The sequence below is a fragment of the Tripterygium wilfordii genome, chromosome 21 (assembly GCF_013401445.1).
Source record: "Tripterygium wilfordii isolate XIE 37 chromosome 21, ASM1340144v1, whole genome shotgun sequence".
Taxonomy (NCBI): domain Eukaryota; kingdom Viridiplantae; phylum Streptophyta; class Magnoliopsida; order Celastrales; family Celastraceae; genus Tripterygium; species Tripterygium wilfordii.
This window is the reverse complement of record NC_052252.1, coordinates 14808611-14830477: the sequence shown is the minus strand read 5'-3', so window position 1 is coordinate 14830477 and position 21867 is coordinate 14808611. Positions and strand designations below refer to the sequence as shown.

General features: G+C 35.1%; 2 protein-coding genes across 2 annotated transcripts; both read left to right on the top strand.

Moving 5' to 3' along the window:
- Nucleotides 1-11965: 11965 nt before the first annotated feature.
- Nucleotides 11966-13468, top strand: LOC119988710 (zingipain-2-like). Its single transcript, XM_038833860.1, has 2 exons — nucleotides 11966-12538; nucleotides 12664-13468. The coding sequence occupies exons 1-2, from the start codon at nucleotides 12022-12024 to the stop codon at nucleotides 13275-13277; spliced, it is 1131 nt and encodes a 376-aa protein (XP_038689788.1). The 5' UTR covers nucleotides 11966-12021; the 3' UTR covers nucleotides 13278-13468.
- A 6628-nt stretch (nucleotides 13469-20096) lies between these two features.
- On the top strand, nucleotides 20097-21544 carry LOC119987989 (zingipain-2-like). Its single transcript, XM_038832903.1, has 2 exons — nucleotides 20097-20613; nucleotides 20784-21544. The coding sequence occupies exons 1-2, from the start codon at nucleotides 20097-20099 to the stop codon at nucleotides 21368-21370; spliced, it is 1104 nt and encodes a 367-aa protein (XP_038688831.1). The 3' UTR covers nucleotides 21371-21544.
- Nucleotides 21545-21867: the final 323 nt, after the last annotated feature.

The window sequence follows — 21867 nt, the reverse complement described above, 5'->3', positions numbered from 1 at the left end:
GAGGTAAACACTTCCTAAAGATTTTTTAAGTTGATCAAGAATACGTATTAGGACTTTACTTCAATACGTATACACATTTCATAGAGATTGTAGAAAATTTGATTATTTGTCTTCTTATATCAAGGGTTGTTCCATTGTTTTAGAGTAGTACAGACTATAATTGCATTGCTTTTTTTTTTAGTATTACAAATTGTTATTACATTATTTTTATGTATTTCACATTATTATTAAATTATTTTTCAGTGTCCCATATTATTTATACATAAAAACAATGTAACTATATCAACAATAATTTCATTGTTTTGGTATGTAATTCTAAACCAATGTTTTTGAAATTCCATATCAGATAGTAATTCCATTCTTTTGTATGCAATTACTTTATTTTCAATGTTTTAAAATAAAACAATGAGATTACTTATGTTATACTTGTAATTACATTGTTTTCAAAAACAATATACTTACAAAAGAACACATGACGCAATGGATTGTGTAATACAATTGGTCAATTATAATTGTTTATCAACAATATAAACAACGAGATTTCTCATGTTATGAAAGTAATTACATTATTTTTGAAAACAATATTTCTGTAAGAATATAAAAAAAATGAATTTATACTTCTTTAAAATGTGAATTTATTCTAAATTTCACATTATAAGACCTAATTTCAATGTTTCAATAAATTTTATTACTGTTTGAAGAACAATGTATTTCCATTGTTTTTTGAGTATTACAAATTGTTATTGTATGGTATTTTAGTTTTCCAAACTGTTACTACATACTATATTATATTTCAGTATTCCTGATTATTATTACATTGTTTTAAAAATCAATGTACTTAAGAACAACCAAGTAAAACATATCAACAATGAATCTTGTTGGAAAAAGTTTTATATGCTGCATCTGAATCTGAATATATAATTTTTTCCTCAAAATCTAACATGTATTTCGAGAGATAAAACATTTTCGAGAGTCACATTGTGCTTAAATGGAAAATAATGTCGTCATCATTACCAGCTGGCCAAGATAACCCACAAACCAAGCTTAACCATCAATCATTTTTATCCGGAGAATAAAAACTAAATCGACCAAAGTTGGAGTGTAGTTTGAAAATAGTTTGGTGCAAATAAAGCTCACCTTTTAAGATTTAGTAAAGTATTTGTGGGCTTTCGGTATAGTTTGGGTTGACGCTCCTCAAATGGGAGGAAGAAAGCTCCACGCTCTTGAACCTTCTTAGTTTTAGGCGATTAAACATTCTAATCTGGTCAGCTTCAATAATGTTATACATTTCCAGGACCAAGTGCAAATGCTGTGAATCTTTTAGGCTTGACATGACACACTTCTTACACTACCAGATGCAAATTATTGACGAAGCTAGAAAGACTTCATGGTAAATCTAAATCGGTGGATAAAATGGGTTGATGATGGGCTGGATTCATGTCTTTGAAATGGTCTTGGTAAAGGTCATATACTCATATCACATGACCGTTACTTTACAAACATTATATTTATGTACAATTGAGCCGTCGGCTCCTTAAGCAATGAATTGCACTCATTGTTCATCTTTCTTATCTCTCTCTGAATTCTTCGTATCTTCATTTGATATCATGATCGTATCGGAGGCAAGTTGGATCCTCCTGTGATCCCACCACCAAGTTCTGATGTCTCCGCAGTATTAACGGAGGCCATGACAAACATTCAAGCTGTAGGCACATCAGTAACCATGCCATACACAAATACAACTACTCAACAGACCATTCCATTGCCATATTTACCTACCTCCTTTACATTCACTCAAAATCCACCATTGTTGCCCACACCACCAATTTTTTCAACCATCCCAAAAGCAACACATTTCCACACCAACTTCAAATCAAAATCTTTTTTTAAACCCCTACAATTTTCAAAACAGTGATTTTCCCATAAAACATAATCATATCTTTGGAATTGACTGGTAATAATTCCTCATCCTCTGGAGTCTAGATGCTAACCATCGAATTTGGAAGCAGGGCAATAGTTTGGTGAATACATGGATAACAAATTGTGTGTTTCTTCACAAATACTAGTCAGCATATCAAATAGGAAGACTGCAAAGAAGTTACGTACGGTCAGATTTAATTAAAGAATAGATACTCAACAGTTAATTGAAACCAGAGTGTTGGAGATTTTCAGAAAGCCATCTAATGTAAACCAAGGAAATGCTACAGTCATTGAGTATTACTCAAGCATTAAGAGCCTTTCGGATGAATTACAGGACTATCAAGAGTTTCCTACATGCAAATGTGGCAATTGTTCTTGCAACACACTCAACAACACATACTAAATGTTGCTAGAAAACCAAAATTTCACAGTGTTTTGGATGAAAGTTTCTGTTCTTACTACATTAAAACTGCAGTATACCAAATTAACAGACTACGAACTAGGGTTTTGGACAAACATTCACCCTATCAGATTCACTACAACAAGAATTTTGATTATAATGAATTTAAAGCATTTGGATGCTTCTGCATCGCAAAAAACAAACTTTTTTTTTGTTGATAAATATAATGCTTTGATTTTATTAATGATAAGAACAAATAAGGCAGAACAACCAAAACAAAGGAAGTCATAGAAAGGGGAAAAGTTTAACCACCCCCACAAGACTACCCGAACAAGAAAAGCATGAAAACGAAACCCAGCCAGACTAACAACACAACAAGAAAACAGTAAGAGATAAGGATATAAACTGAAGGACCTAGACATACACAAGAGGCCGAACGTCAAACGTTAATACATGATGCTTCATTATATTTGGAAGTGTACTGACTACTATCCTGTGCACACTAATTGGTCGAGGCAAATAATTTACTAAGAAGATATTAGAATTGGTTTAAGAAATCTGAATATGAAATGTTCCTTAATGTCTTAAATAAAACTCTAAAAGTTCTATTTAAACAAACTATCCTGAAAAATTATAATCTCGATATCCGTATGGACGGCTCGTCGAGCTGTTCAGAAGGATTACTCTCCGTATTCCAAAAATCAATTGTTGTTCGGATGGCTTGAGGAGATGTCTGGACAGCTACACCATGACAGGTATGAGCCAAATGCTCCACAAAACTCAGTTCAAATTGTTATAAGCAGGCATTGTTATACCAGTTATGATAGGGATCCTATTAGCTGGTATCCCAGTAATCCCAACTGCTGATATATACCGTACACACAAGATTTCATATGCATCATATGAGACATGTGGAGTCTACGAACTCTTTTACATCTTATGCTTCCAACTCAGCAATTGAGAACTACGGAGATATTTATCATTTTTGTTGGTACACTGATTTTTTGTTTTTCCTTGACAGCCAATAACGACAGTGGCAGGAAAAAATGAAGCAACTAGCACCATAGACTTCCTTTTCTTGGTTCAGAAGCCAAATTTCTCTAAACCGGATGCATCACGTGGCTTCTTTTTATTTATTCAGAGGTCAAATTTCTCGAACTAGATGCATCACGGGGATTAATGAAACAGAACCACTGGACCAGAAAATGAAAGAACAATGAAGCAACTGTCACAATTCACCAACAATAATTTAGGCATGTGTTCATGACAGCCATGCAAATTATTGTTTCGCATACAAATTATTTATTCGCTCTTCTTTCTAACTATAATTCTCGCTCAAAACTATGTTAAATCATGAATTAAAATACGATTTTGAGTATTTTGGTGTTCATTAATGTTGAAATACAGTAGATTTTGAAAAAAAATTCAAAATCCTAAATTATAAGCCCTAACCCCAATTTTTTTGGTATATCCTTAACCCCTAAATCCTAAACCCCAAACCCTAAATTTTAAAATTTTAAATTTTTTTGGTGACTGAGAAACCCCCTCCCAACAGCCACTTTGTGACTCTTGGGCCAATGTTAAACTCATGATGGTCACCTCGTGCGTATAGCCGACCACCAATTTAGTCTTGAACCGAAGTCCAGTGTGTTAGTACTAAGATTGGGCTAAGGCCTAGAATTGGTCTCTTATCGCATCGAGGAAGCAAGACCGAGCCATCAACCCTAGGCCCAAGGAATCCAGGACCCCAGGGGATTATGTCATACTGATTCAAACACCCGACATGAGGTATATCCACTAGGATAATGTCATGTTGTTTCTAAAATCTAAATCATTTACTCTATACTCTAAAATTTTAACCTCTACCACTTAATTCCTAAACTCTAATATGCCATTTTGAAAAGAAAAAAAAAGGGGTAATTATAGCTACATAGACTTCATTTTCTTGGTACAGAGAATTTATCTAACTAGATGTATCACGTGGATTAATAAAACAGGACCACCAGCAAATAAAAGAACAATGTAGCAAGTAGCACATTAATGGACAATATACGCTGCCATCTGACACCCATGCAAATTACTGACGACGGCGTACCAATTATTATTGATCATTCTTGTACGATGAATGGGCATCTTTCTTAAAATGTTTTAGTATGTAATTCCAATACAATGTTTTTTAAAATTCCATAAAATAAATTCATTGCCTTTTGTATTGCAAACAATAATTCCATTGTTTTGTATGCAATTACATTGTTTTCAAAAATTATGTAATTACAAAAAGAACATATGACACAATCAATTGTGTAATATAATTGGTCAATTATAATTTTTTGTCAACAATATATATGTTAAACTATTGAATTTCAGTTTTCTAAAATAAATAATGGTTTTTTTCCTACTGTACAAATAATAGATGTTGCCATATTTATCACCAATAATATTTTAGGCAGGTGACTGATACCCATGCAAATTATTATTTTCCCATAAAAATTATTATTGATCATTCTTGTACAATGATTTATGATGCAGAGCCTGGTAGAAGAAAACGATTTTGATGACAAGGACAACTTCTACTAGATCAATCCGCCAAGAATAGGACTTATTATCTTATAACTCAACAAAAGCTCCTCTCTAATGAGAGTTTATAACCTTAAATAGTAGAAGCAAAACAAAACTTTCAGGAAACCCTAATTAAATAAAAAGAAACTCTAATAAAATATAATGAATTTAAAAAAACGTTGGCCTTCCACAATTATTGTGAGCGTCCTCGAGAAAGGGCAAACTGCCTTCAACGTCCAATCTTCCTTCAACGTCCAATCTTCCTTCAACGCCCGCTCCAGAAAGAGCACTCTAGTCGCGCTGCATCAATTTATTAGCCACAATTCATAAAGGAATAATGTTTGAGAGCCCAAAATATGACTCTTATTTTGTCCCCAACTATATGGAGTAGATTACAAATCGAGAGACTACCCAATACAAGTATAAGTGTATAACAAGCCCATTCTAGGTGCTATCTTGTCCCTAGAAGCTCTTTCTATAAGAAAACCGATGGAGAAGATAACAAAGACAATAAACTCACTTACCCATAAGGAAATCGAAACCCCAAGAGCCGCTCTCTCGCCTACCTCTTAGATCCCTCCACTCTCTCGCAAGTATTTACCCTTTGGAAGTGCTCTCTCTATTTCTCTCTCTAAGAGGTGGCCATACCAGCCCTCAACCTAAAATAAAACCCTAAAAGATCTACTTAAACAAACTATCCCGAAAGTGCATAATCTCGATATCCGTTCAAACGGCTCCTCGAGCTGTTTAGACGAATTGCTCTTTGTCTCCCAAAAATCAATTGCTATCCAGATGGCTCGAGAAGCTTTCCTGACAACTACAATGTGATAGGTATGAGCCAAATACTCCACAGAACTCAGTTCAAATTAACACTATAAATTACAACTCCCTTTTGTGCACGCACTGTTATACCAGTTATGATAGGGATCCTAATAGCTGACATCCCAGTAATCCCATTTGTTGATATGTATGCCCAAGATTTCATATGTATCATATGGGATAAGTAAAGCCTACGAATTCATTTATATCCTATCCGTCCAACTCAATAATTGAGCACTGTTTATCATTTTTGTTGTTAAGCAGATTTTTGTTTTTCCCTGACAACCAATAAAGACAGTGTCGGGGAAAAAAATGAAGCAACTAACACCATAGACTTCGTTTACCACGTGGCTTCCTTTTTATTGGTTCGGTGGTCAAATTTCTCCAACTGGATGCATGTGGATAAGTGGGATAAGTGGATTAATGAATTAAACTGGACCACTGGATCAGAAAATGAAAGAACAATGAAGCAACTATCACAATTCATCAACAATATTTTAGGCTTGTGTTTCATGACAGCCATGCAAATTATTTTTTCGTATACAAATCATGAGTTTTTTTTCCAATCTAACACTATCAGATATAATATGTCCCAATATAATACTGGAATGAAATTATTTCCCAATATAACACTGATATGAAATTATTTCACAAATTTGACATTTTTTTTTTCGCGTTGTTTACATCTGGAAGTCTTGGACGGTGTACTCGGTAAAATTCTTGGTCACGAAAGTGTATTTTTATGCATTTTTTTTGTGGGTTCTTGAGAACATCTTAATGTTATGCTTTGGCTGGAAAATCTGGTGTCCATGATTTGAGTTGGGAGCTAGTTCTAAAAAATATGGTTCATGTTGGGGATGATTTTGGATTTGGTCAATATCATATTTTTATACAAATACTAGCATCTCTATTGCATAATGATTTTCAATTTGGTTGTATTAAGTTATTAATCCTAGCTATGAATTTGAAAGGAAAATCTTATGAAATTGGCAATGGGTGATTGTCCTTTGCTTGCATAAGTTTAAGCATGACCACAGTACATTTATGGAAGTTTTAAACATTATGTAATAAAAGATGTTTTTGTTTGTCTAGACATGTGGTGTTGGGTAGAACTTCAGTATATGTTTTCTTTGCTTTGTGCAAATTTGACATTTCCTTCTTTTTCCCCTCTTTTTACATGTGGAAGTCTTGTAAAGTATATTTGGTACAATTCTTGGTCGTGCAAATGTATTTTTATGCGTTTGTTATGTGGGTTCCCGTGAGTAGATTAATGTTGTGCTTTAGTTGGAAAATCTCGTGTTCATAATTTGAATTGGTATTTGGAAACTAGTTCACAAAAATATGGTTCATACAGGAGATGATTTTGGATTTGTTCAATGACATATCTTTATACAAACACTAGCATCTTTATTGCGTAATGATTTTCAATTTGGTCTTATCAACCATCGCTATAAATTTGAAAGGAATTTCTTATGAAACAAGCAATGGGTTGTTGCCCTTTGCATGCATAAGTTTAAGCATGACCAAATTACATAGATAAGCATGGCCTGATGCTTTTACTAAGTTGGGTTTCCCTTCCATTGGTTGTGCTGGTTGATTCCTCTATAGTAATAGAGCTTGTATTCTGTATTCTGATTATGATTTGTCCATGCAATATCGCCTACAAACTAGGAAGCACGGGCATGGATACGGACACTACACGAGAACCCCTCCTTGAATGCATTTTATTGGTGTTACCAGGTGTTTGAGAAGCTTGGGCTAAGTTTTTGATTTTCTAAGGAGAGATTGATAGTCCCCTTTTACTGTGGATGTTGTTTAGGAATTTGGACATCAGCTTTTGGATCTGTAGCATGTGTGTGGATTGCTCTTGGCTCCTACTTTCACTTTTTTTTTTCCCTTAGCGATCATAAATTCTTATCTTGGCAGGATTTATTTGTCGGTTGCTGCAAGGTATTCGGCATGTTACAATTGGAAAAATAAATTACCCGATATTAAGTCTTTATTATATAGAGGGTTGAAAATTCTGAAAAAAAAAACCCTTGGAGTGATACCCAAGAGTTTTCAAGATGATGCAAATTTCTGGTGCTTGCTGAAGTCGAGTGCCATTAAGCTGATTGAGTTTGACAGTACTGCATTTCAGAATCAATGCCATAGCTCCATTGTTTCCATATTACAGAGCCCCTGATGTGTACCGGGTAGGCTCTAGTCCTGGCCATTAAATTTACTGAGCCAAGTTTGGCTCAGCCAGTACTGTACTTCTCATGGGTTTAACTCGTTGGTTATGAGGTTAAGTTTGTTAATTTTTAATAATTGAACTAGTGATATTTAGGTTGGACCCCTCAAAAATATGCTTACGTGTCTATTGAGTTTTTGTACGCATAAATTTACACTATTGTGAGCCGCTTTGTATGGATCCTAGAGTCACGATCCAACCAAGAAGATGGATATTTACCAAGTAAGAAACTTTGTTCTTATTAAGGAATCGGGGACAAGCCATAGCAATGAATAGAATATACTATAACTTTCTTGATAAACGAATTTCAATATAACTTGTAATTAGGAGCTTGATATTTTTCTAATAAACGAACGTCTTGTTTTAACAAACGTAGTATAGAACTCCAGTTCGGATTGTTATAAATTACAACTCTCTTTTATGCAGAGATTGTTATACCACTTAGGATAAGGATATGATCTTAGCAGTTGGCATTTCGATTATCATAGTTGTTGAGTTATACGCATCGAATTTTATATGTATCATACGATATATGTGGAGTCAACGAATTCACTTGCATCCTATGCGTCCAACTCGAAACTATGAGATATTTATTTTTTTCGTTGTCCTACATATTTTGTTTTTCCTTGAAGCCAATAGAAGATGATAATGGCAGGAAAACAAAAATTGAAGCAACTTGCACCATACACTTACTTCTCTTAATTAAGAGGCCAAGTTTCTCGAACTGGATGTATCACGAGGTTTAATGAAACAGGACCACTGGACCAGGAAATGAAAGAACAATGAAGCAACTGGCACATTAATGGGAATAGATGTCGCCATACTTATCGCCAATAATATTTTAGGCATGTGATTCATGAGTCATGGCACCCATGCAAATTATTTTTTCGCATACAAATTATTATTGACCATAATTCACAATTCATAAAGAAATAATGCTCGAGACATATGACCTCTATTTTATCCCAAATCAATCGGGATAGGAAAGCTCCAAATTTTTTGCTACAGTTGTACCTATAATTTTCCCTCAAAACTATGCTAAATAATGAATTAAAATGTGTTTTTGAGTATTTTGGTGTTCATTAGATATATTTTGGAAAAAAAAAATCCTAAATTATGAACTCTAACCCCTAAATTGTTTTTCGTATGTCCCTAATCCCTAAATTCTAAATTCTAAATCTAAGCTTCTTTATGTTGGCCAGAAAGCCCCCTCCCAACAGTCACTTTGTGATTTCTAGGCCAGTTTTAAACTCGAGATGGTCACCCTATGCACACCAATTTAGTCATGAGTCAAAGTCTAGTACGTAAGTAAGATTGGGCTGAGGCCCAGAATAGATCTCTTAATGCATCCTAGAAAGCAAGTCCATGCCATCAGTCCTTGGCTCATGGAATCCAGGACCTCAGGGAATTACGTCCCACCGATTCAAACACCCAACCTTAGGGATATAACCACTAGGCTAATGTCAAATTGTTTCTAAAATCTAAACCATAAATCCTAAACTCTAAACCCTAAAATCTAAATCTTAGCCATTAACTTCTAACTTCTAAACTCTAATATGCCATTTTCAAAAAAAAAAAAAGGGGAGAATTATAACTACAATTTGAGTTAGTGGCAAAATCTAGAATAAAAAAACAAATCAATGAAGCCCCCTCTATATCTCCATTATGAAGCTCAATGAAAAATTATATTTATATTTTGATTGTTTAGTAAATCCGACGATATATTTTTTGTTCGAAACAAAAATTAAATTAAACATGAGAAGTGCATGACAATTCTCGATTGTTAGAATAAATTACCAAAAATATTACATACATTTTTCATATTAAATTTGATTTTTGTTTCGAAAAAAAAATAAATTAAAACTCTCTTTTTGTGCAAAGCATTGTTATACATATTTGTTTTTCCTTGCAGCCAATAAAGATAATGGCAGGAAAAAAGAAGCAACCGGTACCACAGACTTCATTTTCTGGGTTCAGTGGCAAAATATCTCCAACTGGATAGTCTGGATTGTATCACGTGGATTAATAAAACAGGACCAGGAAATAGAAGAACAAAGAAGCAACTGGCACATTAATGGATAATACACGTTGCAATCTGACACCCATCCAAATTGTTAGATGTTGGCATACAAATTATTATTGTAAGACGAATGGGTATCTTTCTTTCTTGAATGAGACACCAATATGACTTGAGTGGCTAAAACTATAATTAACATAAAGCATTGTGCTAGACATTCCATTGTCAAGGATTGTGGCAAGGGTACATGTGAGTATTCCAGTTATTTTTTTTTTATAAAAATCAAATATTAAAAAAATCACCTTTCTCATAAAATCTAAAAAGGATTCTCAATCTCATATTTACCCTCTCCTCTCCACCCCTCCATCTCGTTGTCTCTATCCTCTCCATCCCTCCACTCTTTTTCTCTCTATCCTCTCCGCCCAATGACGAATCTAAAAAATAGTATTTCCTTGTTAGGGTGTGTATTTCCTTGTTCATTTCTCGAATTTGAGTTAAACACTTCCTAAAGATTTTTTAAGTTGATCAAGAATACGTATTAGGACTTTACTTCAATACGTATACACACTTCCTAGAGATTGTAGAAAATTTGATTATTTGTCTTCTTATATCAAGGTTGTTCCATTGTTTTAGAGTAGTACAGACTATTATTGCATTGTTTTTTTGAGTATTACAGATTGTTATTACATTATTTTTATGTATTTCAGATTATTATTAAATTATTTTTCAGTGTCCCAGATTATTATTACATAAAAACAATGTAATGATATCAACAATAATTTCATTGTTTTAGTATGTAATTCTAAAATAATGTTTTTGAAATCCCATACCAGATAGTTATTCCATTGCTTTGTATGCAATTACTTTATTTTTAATGTTTTAAAATAAAACAATGAGATTAATCATGCTATACTTGTAATTACATTGTTTTCAAAAACAATATAATTACAAAAAGAACACATGACACAATGGATTGTGTAATACAATTGGTCAATTATAGTTGTTTATCAACAATATATATGTTAAAATTTCAAATTTCAATATTTTATAAATACACAACGAGATTTCTCATGCTATAAAAGTAATTACATTATTTTCGAAAACAATATAATTTCTGTAAGAATATAAAAAATAAGAATTTATACTTCTTTAAAATGTGAATTTATTCTAAATTTCACATTATAAGACCTAATTTCAATGTTTCAATAAATTTTATTACTATTTGAAGAACAATGTATTTCCATTGTTTTTTTGAGTATTACAAATTGTTATTGTATGGTATTTTAGTTTTCCAAACTGTTACTACATATTATATTATTTTTCAGTATTCCTAATTATTATTACATTGTTTTAAAAACCAATGTACTTAAGAACAACCAAGTAAAACATATTAACAATGAGTCTTGTTGGAAAAAGTTTTATATGCTGAATCTGAATCTGAATATGTCATTTTTTTTTCTCGAAATCTAACATGTATTTCGAGAGATAAAACATTTTCAAGAGTCACATTGTGCTTAAATGGAAAATAATGTCATCATTTTTATTTTTTTGGTACTGAGAACAACTCAATAAGCGTGCCCTTTTTGGACAGTCTATTAGGCCCAAACTCGGGCACGCGTAAATCCACGACATGTTAGGTAGACTGAGACCCAGCTCAAACCACTTGGAATTAGTGGCGCTAGCTTATTAAAAACTCGGGTTGGGTTAGGCATGCACAAACCACTTGGAAATAATGACGTCAGCTTTAAATTGAACTCCCGACCTCGTGCGAGATATTTTACATCCTAAAGCTTGAGAGAGAATCAATTGAACTTTCGCCTAGTGGTTAAAAAAGTTTCTATCACTCTAAGATGCTAATTAGCCGTACCATGTTAAAAACATTATTTAACATACCTTAGTTTGATGGTTCTAGCATGCACGCAACTCCATCTATCGTCGCCTGTTAAAACACCATGCACAGATGGTCCTAGCACGTGACTCCATCTTTCATCTATAAATACCATTAGAGTGTGTGCTTACTTCCCAGGCATCACTGAAGACACTGCCATAAAGAAAAATACTTTACCTTTTACAATGAGTACTCCATCTCTTCTAAACATGTCCATTGCTTCCATGTTGTTGGTCTTGGTGTTCTGTGCAGCCCAAGGCCAATCCCGTATCTTGAATGATGCCTTCACCGTTACTTTCCAGAAGTTGTTTTCTGAAACTCGAGGTCTGCTCTCGACCTTGAACGATGACTCCTCCATTGCTGAAAAGTTTGAGCAATGGATGGCCAAGTACGGTCGCTCTTACAGGAGCATTAATGAGAGGGTGAACCGATTCTATATATTCAAGGACAACTACGAGTACATCGAAAACTTCAACAATGCCGAGAACAAGACTTACAAGTTGGGTATCAATGAATTTGCAGACTTAACTCATGATGAATTTTTGGCCATATATGCCAATAATGAGAACATCCCAGCCATCTCTAGCCCATTGAAAATAACCTCTAGGTACCAAAGCCGGCGAAGCCTTGCGGCTGTTCCATCAAGCATAAATTGGGTGGAAAAAGGAGCAGTAACCCCCATAAAGAACCAAGCTTCATGTGGTAAGAAACTAAATTTCCTGTCAAGTTGAGCTTGACGTTGCTAACTTCCTTATTTAAACTAATAAGAAATTATTAACTGCAAATCTTACTATATTATTAACTGAATTTGAATTGGTTTGTTACAGGATCTTGCTGGATATTTTCGGCAGTTGCAGCCACAGAAGGGATTGTACAGATCAAAACTAGGGAATTAAAGTCTCTATCAGAGCAACAAGTACTTGATTGTAACGGCGTGCGTAACGGCTGCAGTGGTGGATGGATGACTGAAGCATTTAATTACATTGTACAAAACGAAGGCATCGCAAATGATACAATTTACCCATACCAGGGGAAAAGCTTAACTTGTAACCCAACCTTGGCCTCAGAAATCGCTGCCCAAATTAGTAGTTATGAAGAATTGCCTCCCAACAACGAGACAGCGCTACAGGAGGCCGTAGCTCAACAACCTGTCTCAATTGTCATTGATAGTACAGGAGACGGCTTTCAGTTCTACAAAAGCGGGGTTTACACTGGAGATTGTGGCACTACAACGGCCCATGCTGTTACCGCAGTTGGATATGGTACTAGTGAGGATGGGATTAAGTATTGGCTGCTAAAAAATTCGTGGGGCACGACTTGGGGTGAAGACGGATACATGAGGATTCAGAGGGATGTATCAGATCCTCGAGGTCTTTGCGGAATTGCCCAAAAGTCTTCCTATCCTGTTTCTGAGAAACAAAATCAAGCAGAAGATGAATAGGTAGCTCCTAGTCCTTGAGCTTCCTTCCTACTATCTGAAGTATTAGTCAAGCAGTTGAATAAGCAGCTCATTGAGATTGAGCTTCCTTTCCTACAATAAGCTTGTTATGTATTTTTAATTGGCTGTGAAAACGCCATAATTATGTTGTTGCTTGTATCATAAGTTGCTTGTATCATAAGCTGAATAAAATATGATATATTTTATAATAACGATACTACTACTACTAATACACAGAGATTAGCAGATGGTTCAGACATTTTACCAGCTGGCCAAGATAACCCACAAACCAAGCTTAACCATCAGTCATTTTTATCCGGTGATTAAAAACTAAATCGACCAAAGTTAGAGTGTAGTTTGAAAATAATATGGTAAAGCTCACCTTTTAAGATTCAGTAAAGTATTTGTGGGCTTTCGGTATAGTTTGTGTTGACGCTCCTCAAATGGGAGGAAGAAAGCTCCGCGCTCTTTAACCTTCTTAGTTTTAGGCTGTTAAACATTCTAATCTGGTCAGCTACAATAATGTTATACATTTCCAGGACCAAGTGCAAATGCTGTGAATCTTTTAGGCTTGACATGACACACTTCTTACACTACCAGATGCAAATTATTGACGAAGCTAGAAAGACTTCATAGTAAATCTAAATCAGTGGATAAAATGGGTTGAAAGAAGGAAAAATTCCTGATATTATCACTCGTCTCATCAGTGGCCTTAACACGCTTAAGCAAGAAGTTGCATTCATCAACAGCTTTTTGTGTGTATAAATCTACACTATTTTATTGTCAGGCTAAGCTTTGTATGGCAGATGACAAGCCTTACAACATCAAGCTCGACAAGCCTAGCAGCTCCAAAGCATATCTGCGCGCCATATCACATTCAATCTTTAGGTTTCGTATGAATAGAAGTGCTAGTCATTTCAGTAACTAGTATTCCAGTTGCTGAGGTGTACGGAAATCATTTAAAGTGCAAATGCATGTGGACTTTAATTTTGGTCCATACACCTCATCAACTGAGATGATTAGGATCCCAGTTGTTGGAACGAATATCTTTTGGGAATAATTCAGGCACTTCTGCTTGTGAGCTCTTTCTGGGGAATAATTCTGTTTGGAGAGTACCGGAGATCATCAAGACAAACATATATATTTCTTGTCAGTATGCTTTCTATATTTATTATTGTCGTTGGCGTTCTCATTGCCTCAACTGGGCATCGAAAATGAGCAAGTGATTCCAAGATTCTTGATCTGGACTATCATAAAACATTTCGTATGGGAAAAGAACTTGATGAGGAACTTGGGAAAGCCATAGCTGGAGCTGGCCGGTAAATTAAGTCTATCACCCAAATCCCTAACTTTTCCCTGAGAGTCACAGTTCCAAAACTCTATCATCTCCAAAAAAGTTATTTTTTCATCGAAATTGAAAAAATTAATGAGAATTGCATGTGGTGTTTGAGAAGAACCTCTGGATAGTGAGAGAAGAAGACGCAGTTATAGTGGTAGTTTTAGAGAGCTTCGTGGAGGAGGATCCGTTCCATTCTTCGAGTACAATTAGTGACGGAAGCTCCTCCACTTCTTTCATGGTGGATTTAGTTTGATCGCTTCGCTCCTGGACTCGCCGTCTTCCAACGACGTCCAGGATCTTGTACTTGTTGCACACTTGTGAGAGTCAACCCACCCCATGAAGAATCGGTAGAGCCGATCGTTTGGTTGTAATGAGAACGGTAGAGAGAGGAGATTGAATTGTGGGTTAAAAATGTGTATAAACTTAACATTATTATTTATAATATTGGATAAAATAAGGGTACTTTTGTCTTTTCAGTATAAATTTGTAAGTAAACTTATAAATATTTTGATGTAAGTTTATATTGTCCAAAAAGTGGTGTAGAGAAAGTAGATTAATGGTATGTAAATGAAATTTTCTATATATCTTTTTTTGTAGCATGAAACCCAAGTTATGAAGTGATGAGGGCTGGATTCAATCTAATATTCGGTTTGTGTCTTGGGCTTGCTGGGCTATCTCAAGCTCCACAAGTTCAACGAAACGAATCGTTTCATATATACAAAGCAAGCCTTTCTAAGATATTTCAAATTCAATGTATTTTTTTATTCTAAAGATCATATACTCATATCACATGACCGTTACTTTACAAACATTATATTTATGTACAGTTGAGCCGTCGGCTCCTTAAGCAATGAAGCACTCATTGCTCATCTTTCTTATCTCTCTCTGAACTCTTCTTCTTATATTCTCAATCCTTATCTTGTTCTTGGTATCTTCACAATCCATATCTTGTTCTTTGGAGGCAGGTTGGATCTTCTTGTGATCCCACCACCATGCCATACACAAATACAACTACTCAACAGACCACTCCATTGCCATATTTACCTACCTCCTTTACATTCACTCAAAATCCACCATTGTTGCCCACACCACCAATTTTTTCAACCATCCCAAAAGCAACACATTTCCACACCAACTCCAAATCAAAATATTTTTTTAAACCCCTACAATTTTCAAAACAGTGATTTTCCCATAAAACATAATCATATCTTTGGAATTGACTGGGATTTATTACCATGTGTGGAGCAGAATATGTTGAATGCACTGGAAGCTAGGGGCAAGTCAGGCTTTCTAGATGGATCTCTGGTAATTCCTCATCCTCTGGAGTCTTGATGCTACCCATCGAAAATTTCGGAGTGTTTTGGATGAAAGTTTCTGGTCTTACTGCATTAAAACTGCTGTATACCGAATTGACAGACTACGACAAACTAGGGATTTGGACAAATATTCACCCTATCAGATTCTCTACAAACAGAATTTTGATTATAATGAATTTAAAGCATTTGGATTCTTCTGCATAGCAAAAAATTTTTGTTTTTGTGGACCCGAATCAATTGGGATAGGGAAGCTTCAATTTTTTGCTTCAATTGTAGCTACAATTCTCCCTTAAATCATGAATTAAAATTGTTTTTGAGTATTTAGATGTTCATTAATGTTGAAATACAATAGATTTAAAAAAAAATTAAAATCCTATTCTATAAGCTCTAATCCCAATTTTTTTTGGTAAGTCCTTAGCCCCCTAAATCCTAAATCTCAAACCCTAAATTCTAAAATCTATTTTTTTTGTGACTAGCTAGGAAGGCCCCCTCCCAACAACCACTTTGTGACTCTTGTGTCAGTTTTAAACTCATGATGGTCACCCCATGCGCACAACGGGTCATCAATTTAGTATTGAGTCGAAGTCTAGTGTGTTAGTAAGATTGGGCCAGGCTCAGAATTTGTCTCTTATCGCATCCAGGAAGCAAGCCCGTGCATCAGCGCACGAAATCCTGGACCCCAGGAAATTGCGTCCCATCGATTCAGACACCTGACCTGAGGGATATAAGCACTGACTAATGCCAAGTTTTTTTCTAAAATCTAAATTATAAACTCTAAACCTTAATGTGGCATTTGGTTGGTGTTTTGAAGGGGGAATGAGGGTGGGATTATATATTCTCTTATTTGATTGAGTTTTGGAGGTGGAATCTCAAACTCATTCCATCCTCTATTCTCCCTTTATGAAGAATAGCCAAGCTCATCAAAATGGTGTGAATGACTATTCTTCACAAGAGAGAATGAGTTTTGATGTGTAAAAAACTCTTTTACTCTTGTTATAAAATATTGTTTTATTTTTTAAAAAGAAAAAAATGGTAATATGAAAATTGTACTATTAGTATTCTTACACTCATGCTCACGCTTTATTTTATACCAAACATGACCATGCTCATTTCATACTCATCTCACACTCACCTCACACTCATCTCCTCCTCATCTCACACTCACCTTACACTCATCTCCTTCTCATCTCACACAATTATATATATATATATTCCTCTCAGCTTCAATTCCAAATCGCCACTCAATTCAAAATTACTCTGATCTCTAATCAGAGCAAGAAAGATAGTAAACCGCTCTACTCAAGACTCTGCTAGAATAAAGATAAATATAATTCACAAAGCCACATAAACACTAACAATGCAGTATATCGAGCATATTAATGTGGTTCAAATTTATGGCTTTCCATAACAACAGTAAAACCATAATTTACGAGGACCAGAGATCGGCAAAAATCAAAGAAAGAGAAGTTGCATAAAAATTGTCAAGGATAATGCCTGCTCTTGTTCCACTTCCTAAGTTCCACCCATATCCCCTTACCATCAACGTTGTGTTGTGCCTGAATTTTTTCTTTCCCTCACATGGCTGAAAGCCCTTTGCCAGAGTAAAAGTAAGTTTACCACAAAAATTCTTAATAAAAGGAGTCTCCTCCTAGCCCTCTGTGCTCCTTCTATACACCCATCAACTTCAATTATGTCCTTACTGTTCTATTTTTACGAGGGGGATTCGTCTTCCTTCCTTTCTTTGGTAAACAGGTTTTCACAAAATTTTCAATATAAAGGGAGTCATAAGACTTGCCAATTGGAATTCTCCTCGTAAGTGAAAAGCATTTCCAAGTCAGATGGCACTAGCAATTCACCATTTTCCCTTAATCCTAAGACTGCCCTTGGTTCAATGTTGCCAAAGTAACATTGTACCTCTCCTAAACCAGCATTGACTTGTTTAGTCCAAGACACTGCAAAACCATATTCTTTCATTGTCCATAGGAATAAACATATGCTATCATTGTGTTCTTCCCTATAAAATCACACAATAGAAAGTGATTCTATGATAACTACCATAGACCATTTTGGTGAGCTTAGCTATTCTCCATAAAGGGAGAATAGAGGGTGGAATAAGTTTGAAATGAGGGTGGGATTGGATATTCTCTTGTTTGGTTGAGTTTTAGAGGTGGAATCTCAAACTTATTCCACCCTCTATTCTCCCTTTGTAATTGTGAGAATGACTATTCTCCACAAAAGAGAATGAGTTTTGATGTGTAAAAGATTTTTTACTCTTGTCATAAAATATTGTTTTATTTTTTAAAAAGAAAAAAATGGTAGTATGAAAATTGTACTATTAATATTCTTACACTCATGCTCACACTTTATTTTATACCAAACATGACCATGCTTATTTCATACTTATCTCACACTCACATCACACTCATCTCATGTTCATCTCACACAATTATAAACCAAATACTCCATAATATTTAAACCTCAAACACTATTTCTTAACTCCTAAACTCTAATATGACATTTTCAAACCAAAAAAGGGGAGAATTAACTCCTAATCGTTCAATTAGAAAGGTTATATAGGTTACAATTAGATAAGATAAATATGGTAATAAATAAAATGATTTATTCTCTTTTAATTTAAAATAACGTCAACAAATACCTATTTATCATGTCACATAGATTTGGGGTATATATGATGAGAATCATATTTTGGGGTACGTTACTCTTTCAAAAAGATACACGTACAAAGCAGTACATGAATGTAATATAGCAAAGGTGAGTAAATGGTTACTTAAATAATACTTCCAAATACGCCTTTAATAAAATTATCGAAGAATGGGTATATTTCTTTCTTGAATGGGACACCAATTTGAGTTGAGTGGCAAAATCTAGAATAAAAACAAAAATCAATCCACAAATTCAAAAAGAAGAAACAAAAAATCCTTGCAAATTATTGACAATATATGGACATACATGTTCCCAGCACATCGACAATACATGGTGACGATGACACCCATGCAAATTATTGATGATGGCATCCAAATTATTATTGATCATTATTGTTCGATGGATGGGCATCTTTCTTTCTAGAATGATGATGGCATACAGATTATTATTGGTCATTAATGGACAACATGTGATGCCATCTGACACCCATGCAAATTATTGACGATGGCATACAAATTATTGAGGATGTAGTTAAGAACGACCAAGCTATAGAACATATCAATAATAGGTATTCTTGGAAAGTGTTTTACATATTGAATTCGAATATGTAATTTTTTTCAAAATATAATATATATTTTAAGAAATAAAATATTTTGAAGTTTCGTTTAACGAAATAAAAAGTAAGAAAAAAAATTGTGATTAGGTTTCGTGTGAGTGCTTTATGGTCTAGAAATCTGAGTTGTTTTCCTTTTAAAAATTTTCCATGCCATCCTGCCTAATCAATTTGCCACATAGATTATGTATCATAATGGATGCACCATTATTAATACATAGCCCTGCTGAAAAAAGAGTGTTACATCTTTTGCTAGACCTTTTATTGTCAAGGATTGTCTAGCCACAAATTAAAAAGAACGTTGCATAGTGCTTAAATGGAAAAAATTGTCATCATTTTTCTTTTCTTTTCTTTTTTTTTAATTGAGAACAACCCATCAGGTATGTCTTTTTTGGATGGCCCACTACGTCTAAACCCGGGCCAGACTAAGCACGCACAAACCTATGACAAGTTAGTTTCTCCGAGAGCAAGCGCAACTCACTTTGAAATAGTGACGCCAACTTAGAAACTTGGAGGGGACTAGGCATGTGCAACCACTTAGAAATAATGCCGCCAACTTGAAATCGAATTCCCGACCTTGGGGCAAGATTGTCTATACTATGCCGTCATAAGTCTTGACAGATAACCAGTTACACTATCGCCAAGTGGTTAAAAATTTGTCATCACTCTAACATGTTATCCCTACAGTGTTAAAGTGATAGATTTAACAGACCTTAGTTTGATGGTCCTAGCATGCTCCCAACTCCATCTATCGTGGCATGTTAAACACCACATTGGTCCTAGCACGTAACTCCATGCATCTTTCATCTATAAATACCAATAGAGGGTCTGCTTACTTCCCAGGCATCACTAAAGACACTGCCACGAAGAAAAATACTATACCTTTTACAATGAGTCCATCTCTTCTAAACAAGTCCATCGCTTCCATGTTGCTGGTCTTGGTGTTTTGTGCAGCCCAAGGCCAATCCGGAATCTTGGATGATGCCTTCACGGTTGCTTTCGATAAGGTGTTTTCTGAAACTCGAGGCCTGTTCGCGGCCTTGAAGGATGACTCCTCCATTGCTGAAAAGTTTGAGCAATGGATGGCCAAACACGGTCGCTCTTACAACAGCATTACTGAGAGGGTGAACCGATTCTACATATTCAAGGACAACTATGAGTACATTGAAAACTTCAACAAGGCTAAGAACAAGACTTTCAAGTTAGGCATCAATGCATTTTCAGATTTAACTAATGATGAGTTTTTGGCCATGTATGCCGGCAGTAATTTGAACATCCCAGCTATCTCTAGCCCATTGAATACAACCTCTAGGTACCAAAACCGGCGAAGCCTTGCCGATGTTCCATCAAGCATAAATTGGGTAGAAAAAGGAGCTGTGACCCCCATAAAGAACCAAGGTTCATGTGGTAAGAAAACCATCACACATATCTACCACTAAATTTCCTTTCCATTTGAGCTCGACGTTGCTAACTTCCTTCTTTAAACTAATAAGAAACTAATTTAAGTTTTGAGTTTTAGCTTCAAATCTTACTATATTATTTATTATTTACTGAATATTTGAATTTGTTTGTTACAGGATCTTGTTGGACATTTTCGGTAATTGCAGCCACAGAAGGGATTGTACAGATCAAAACTGGGGAATTGTTGACTCTATCAGAGCAACAAATATTGGATTGTAACTTTGAGTATTACGGCTGCCATGGTGGTTCGATTATTGCAGCATATGATTACATTGTACGAAACAAAGGCATCGCAAATGGTACAACGTACCCATACGAGGGAAAAAAATTAACTTGTAACACTGCCTTGGCCTCGGAAATTACTGCCCAAATTAGTAATTTTGAAATATTGCATGCTAACGACGAGGGAGCATTACTAGAGGCTGTAGCTCAACAACCTGTCTCAGTTGTCATTGATACTAGAGGAAGAACCTTTCAACACTACCATAGCGGGGTTTACACTGCACCTTGTGGCACTTTACCGAACCATGCTATTACCGCAGTTGGGTATGGTACTAGTGAGGATGGCATTAAGTACTGGCTGCTAAAAAATTCGTGGGCCACGACTTGGGGTGAAGACGGGTACATGAGGATTAAGAGAGACGATTCAAATTCTTACGGTCATTGCGGCATTGCCATGCATTCTATCTACCCTGTTTTCTAAGAAACAAGATCAAACAGAAGATGAATAGGTAGCTCCTTGAGCTTGCTTTCCTACCATCTGAAGTACTAGTCAAGCAGTTGAATAAGTAGCTCATTGAGCTTCCTACCTACAATAAGCTTGTTATGTATTTTTGGCTGTGAAAATGCCAGAATTATGTTGTTGCTTGTATCATAAGTTGCTTGTATCACAAGTTGCTTTCATCATACGTTGAATAAAATATGCATATGGTTCAGGCATTTTATCTGGCTAAGAGCAACTCCAACAATATTATGTAAAATGAGTTTTTAAATGTGTACTATACATACTTTAAAAATATACAAACTCACCCTCTAATCTCCTCTTTGGATTTATATATTTGGAAACTCATTTGAGAAAATGCAAATTTACATGTGCGTTCTTCACCATCATCATTCTCAAAGCATTCAGTCATTTCTCTAGTAAAACCATCATCATTCTGAAATTTACACCTCACTCAACTTCAATCCACAATTCTTGTG

What these genes read in the sequence shown, in the direction of transcription:
- LOC119988710 (XM_038833860.1), top strand. Translation starts at nt 12,022, where the DNA reads ATGAGTACTCCATCTCTTCTAAACATGTCCATTGCTTCCATGTTGTTG. An exon ending in AAAGAACCAAGCTTCATGTG is followed by an intron (nt 12,539 to 12,663) that starts GTAAGAAACTAA and finishes GGTTTGTTACAG; the next exon opens with GATCTTGCTGGATATTTTCG.
- LOC119987989 (XM_038832903.1), top strand. Translation starts at nt 20,097, where the DNA reads ATGAGTCCATCTCTTCTAAACAAGTCCATCGCTTCCATGTTGCTGGTC. An exon ending in AAAGAACCAAGGTTCATGTG is followed by an intron (nt 20,614 to 20,783) that starts GTAAGAAAACCA and finishes TGTTTGTTACAG; the next exon opens with GATCTTGTTGGACATTTTCG.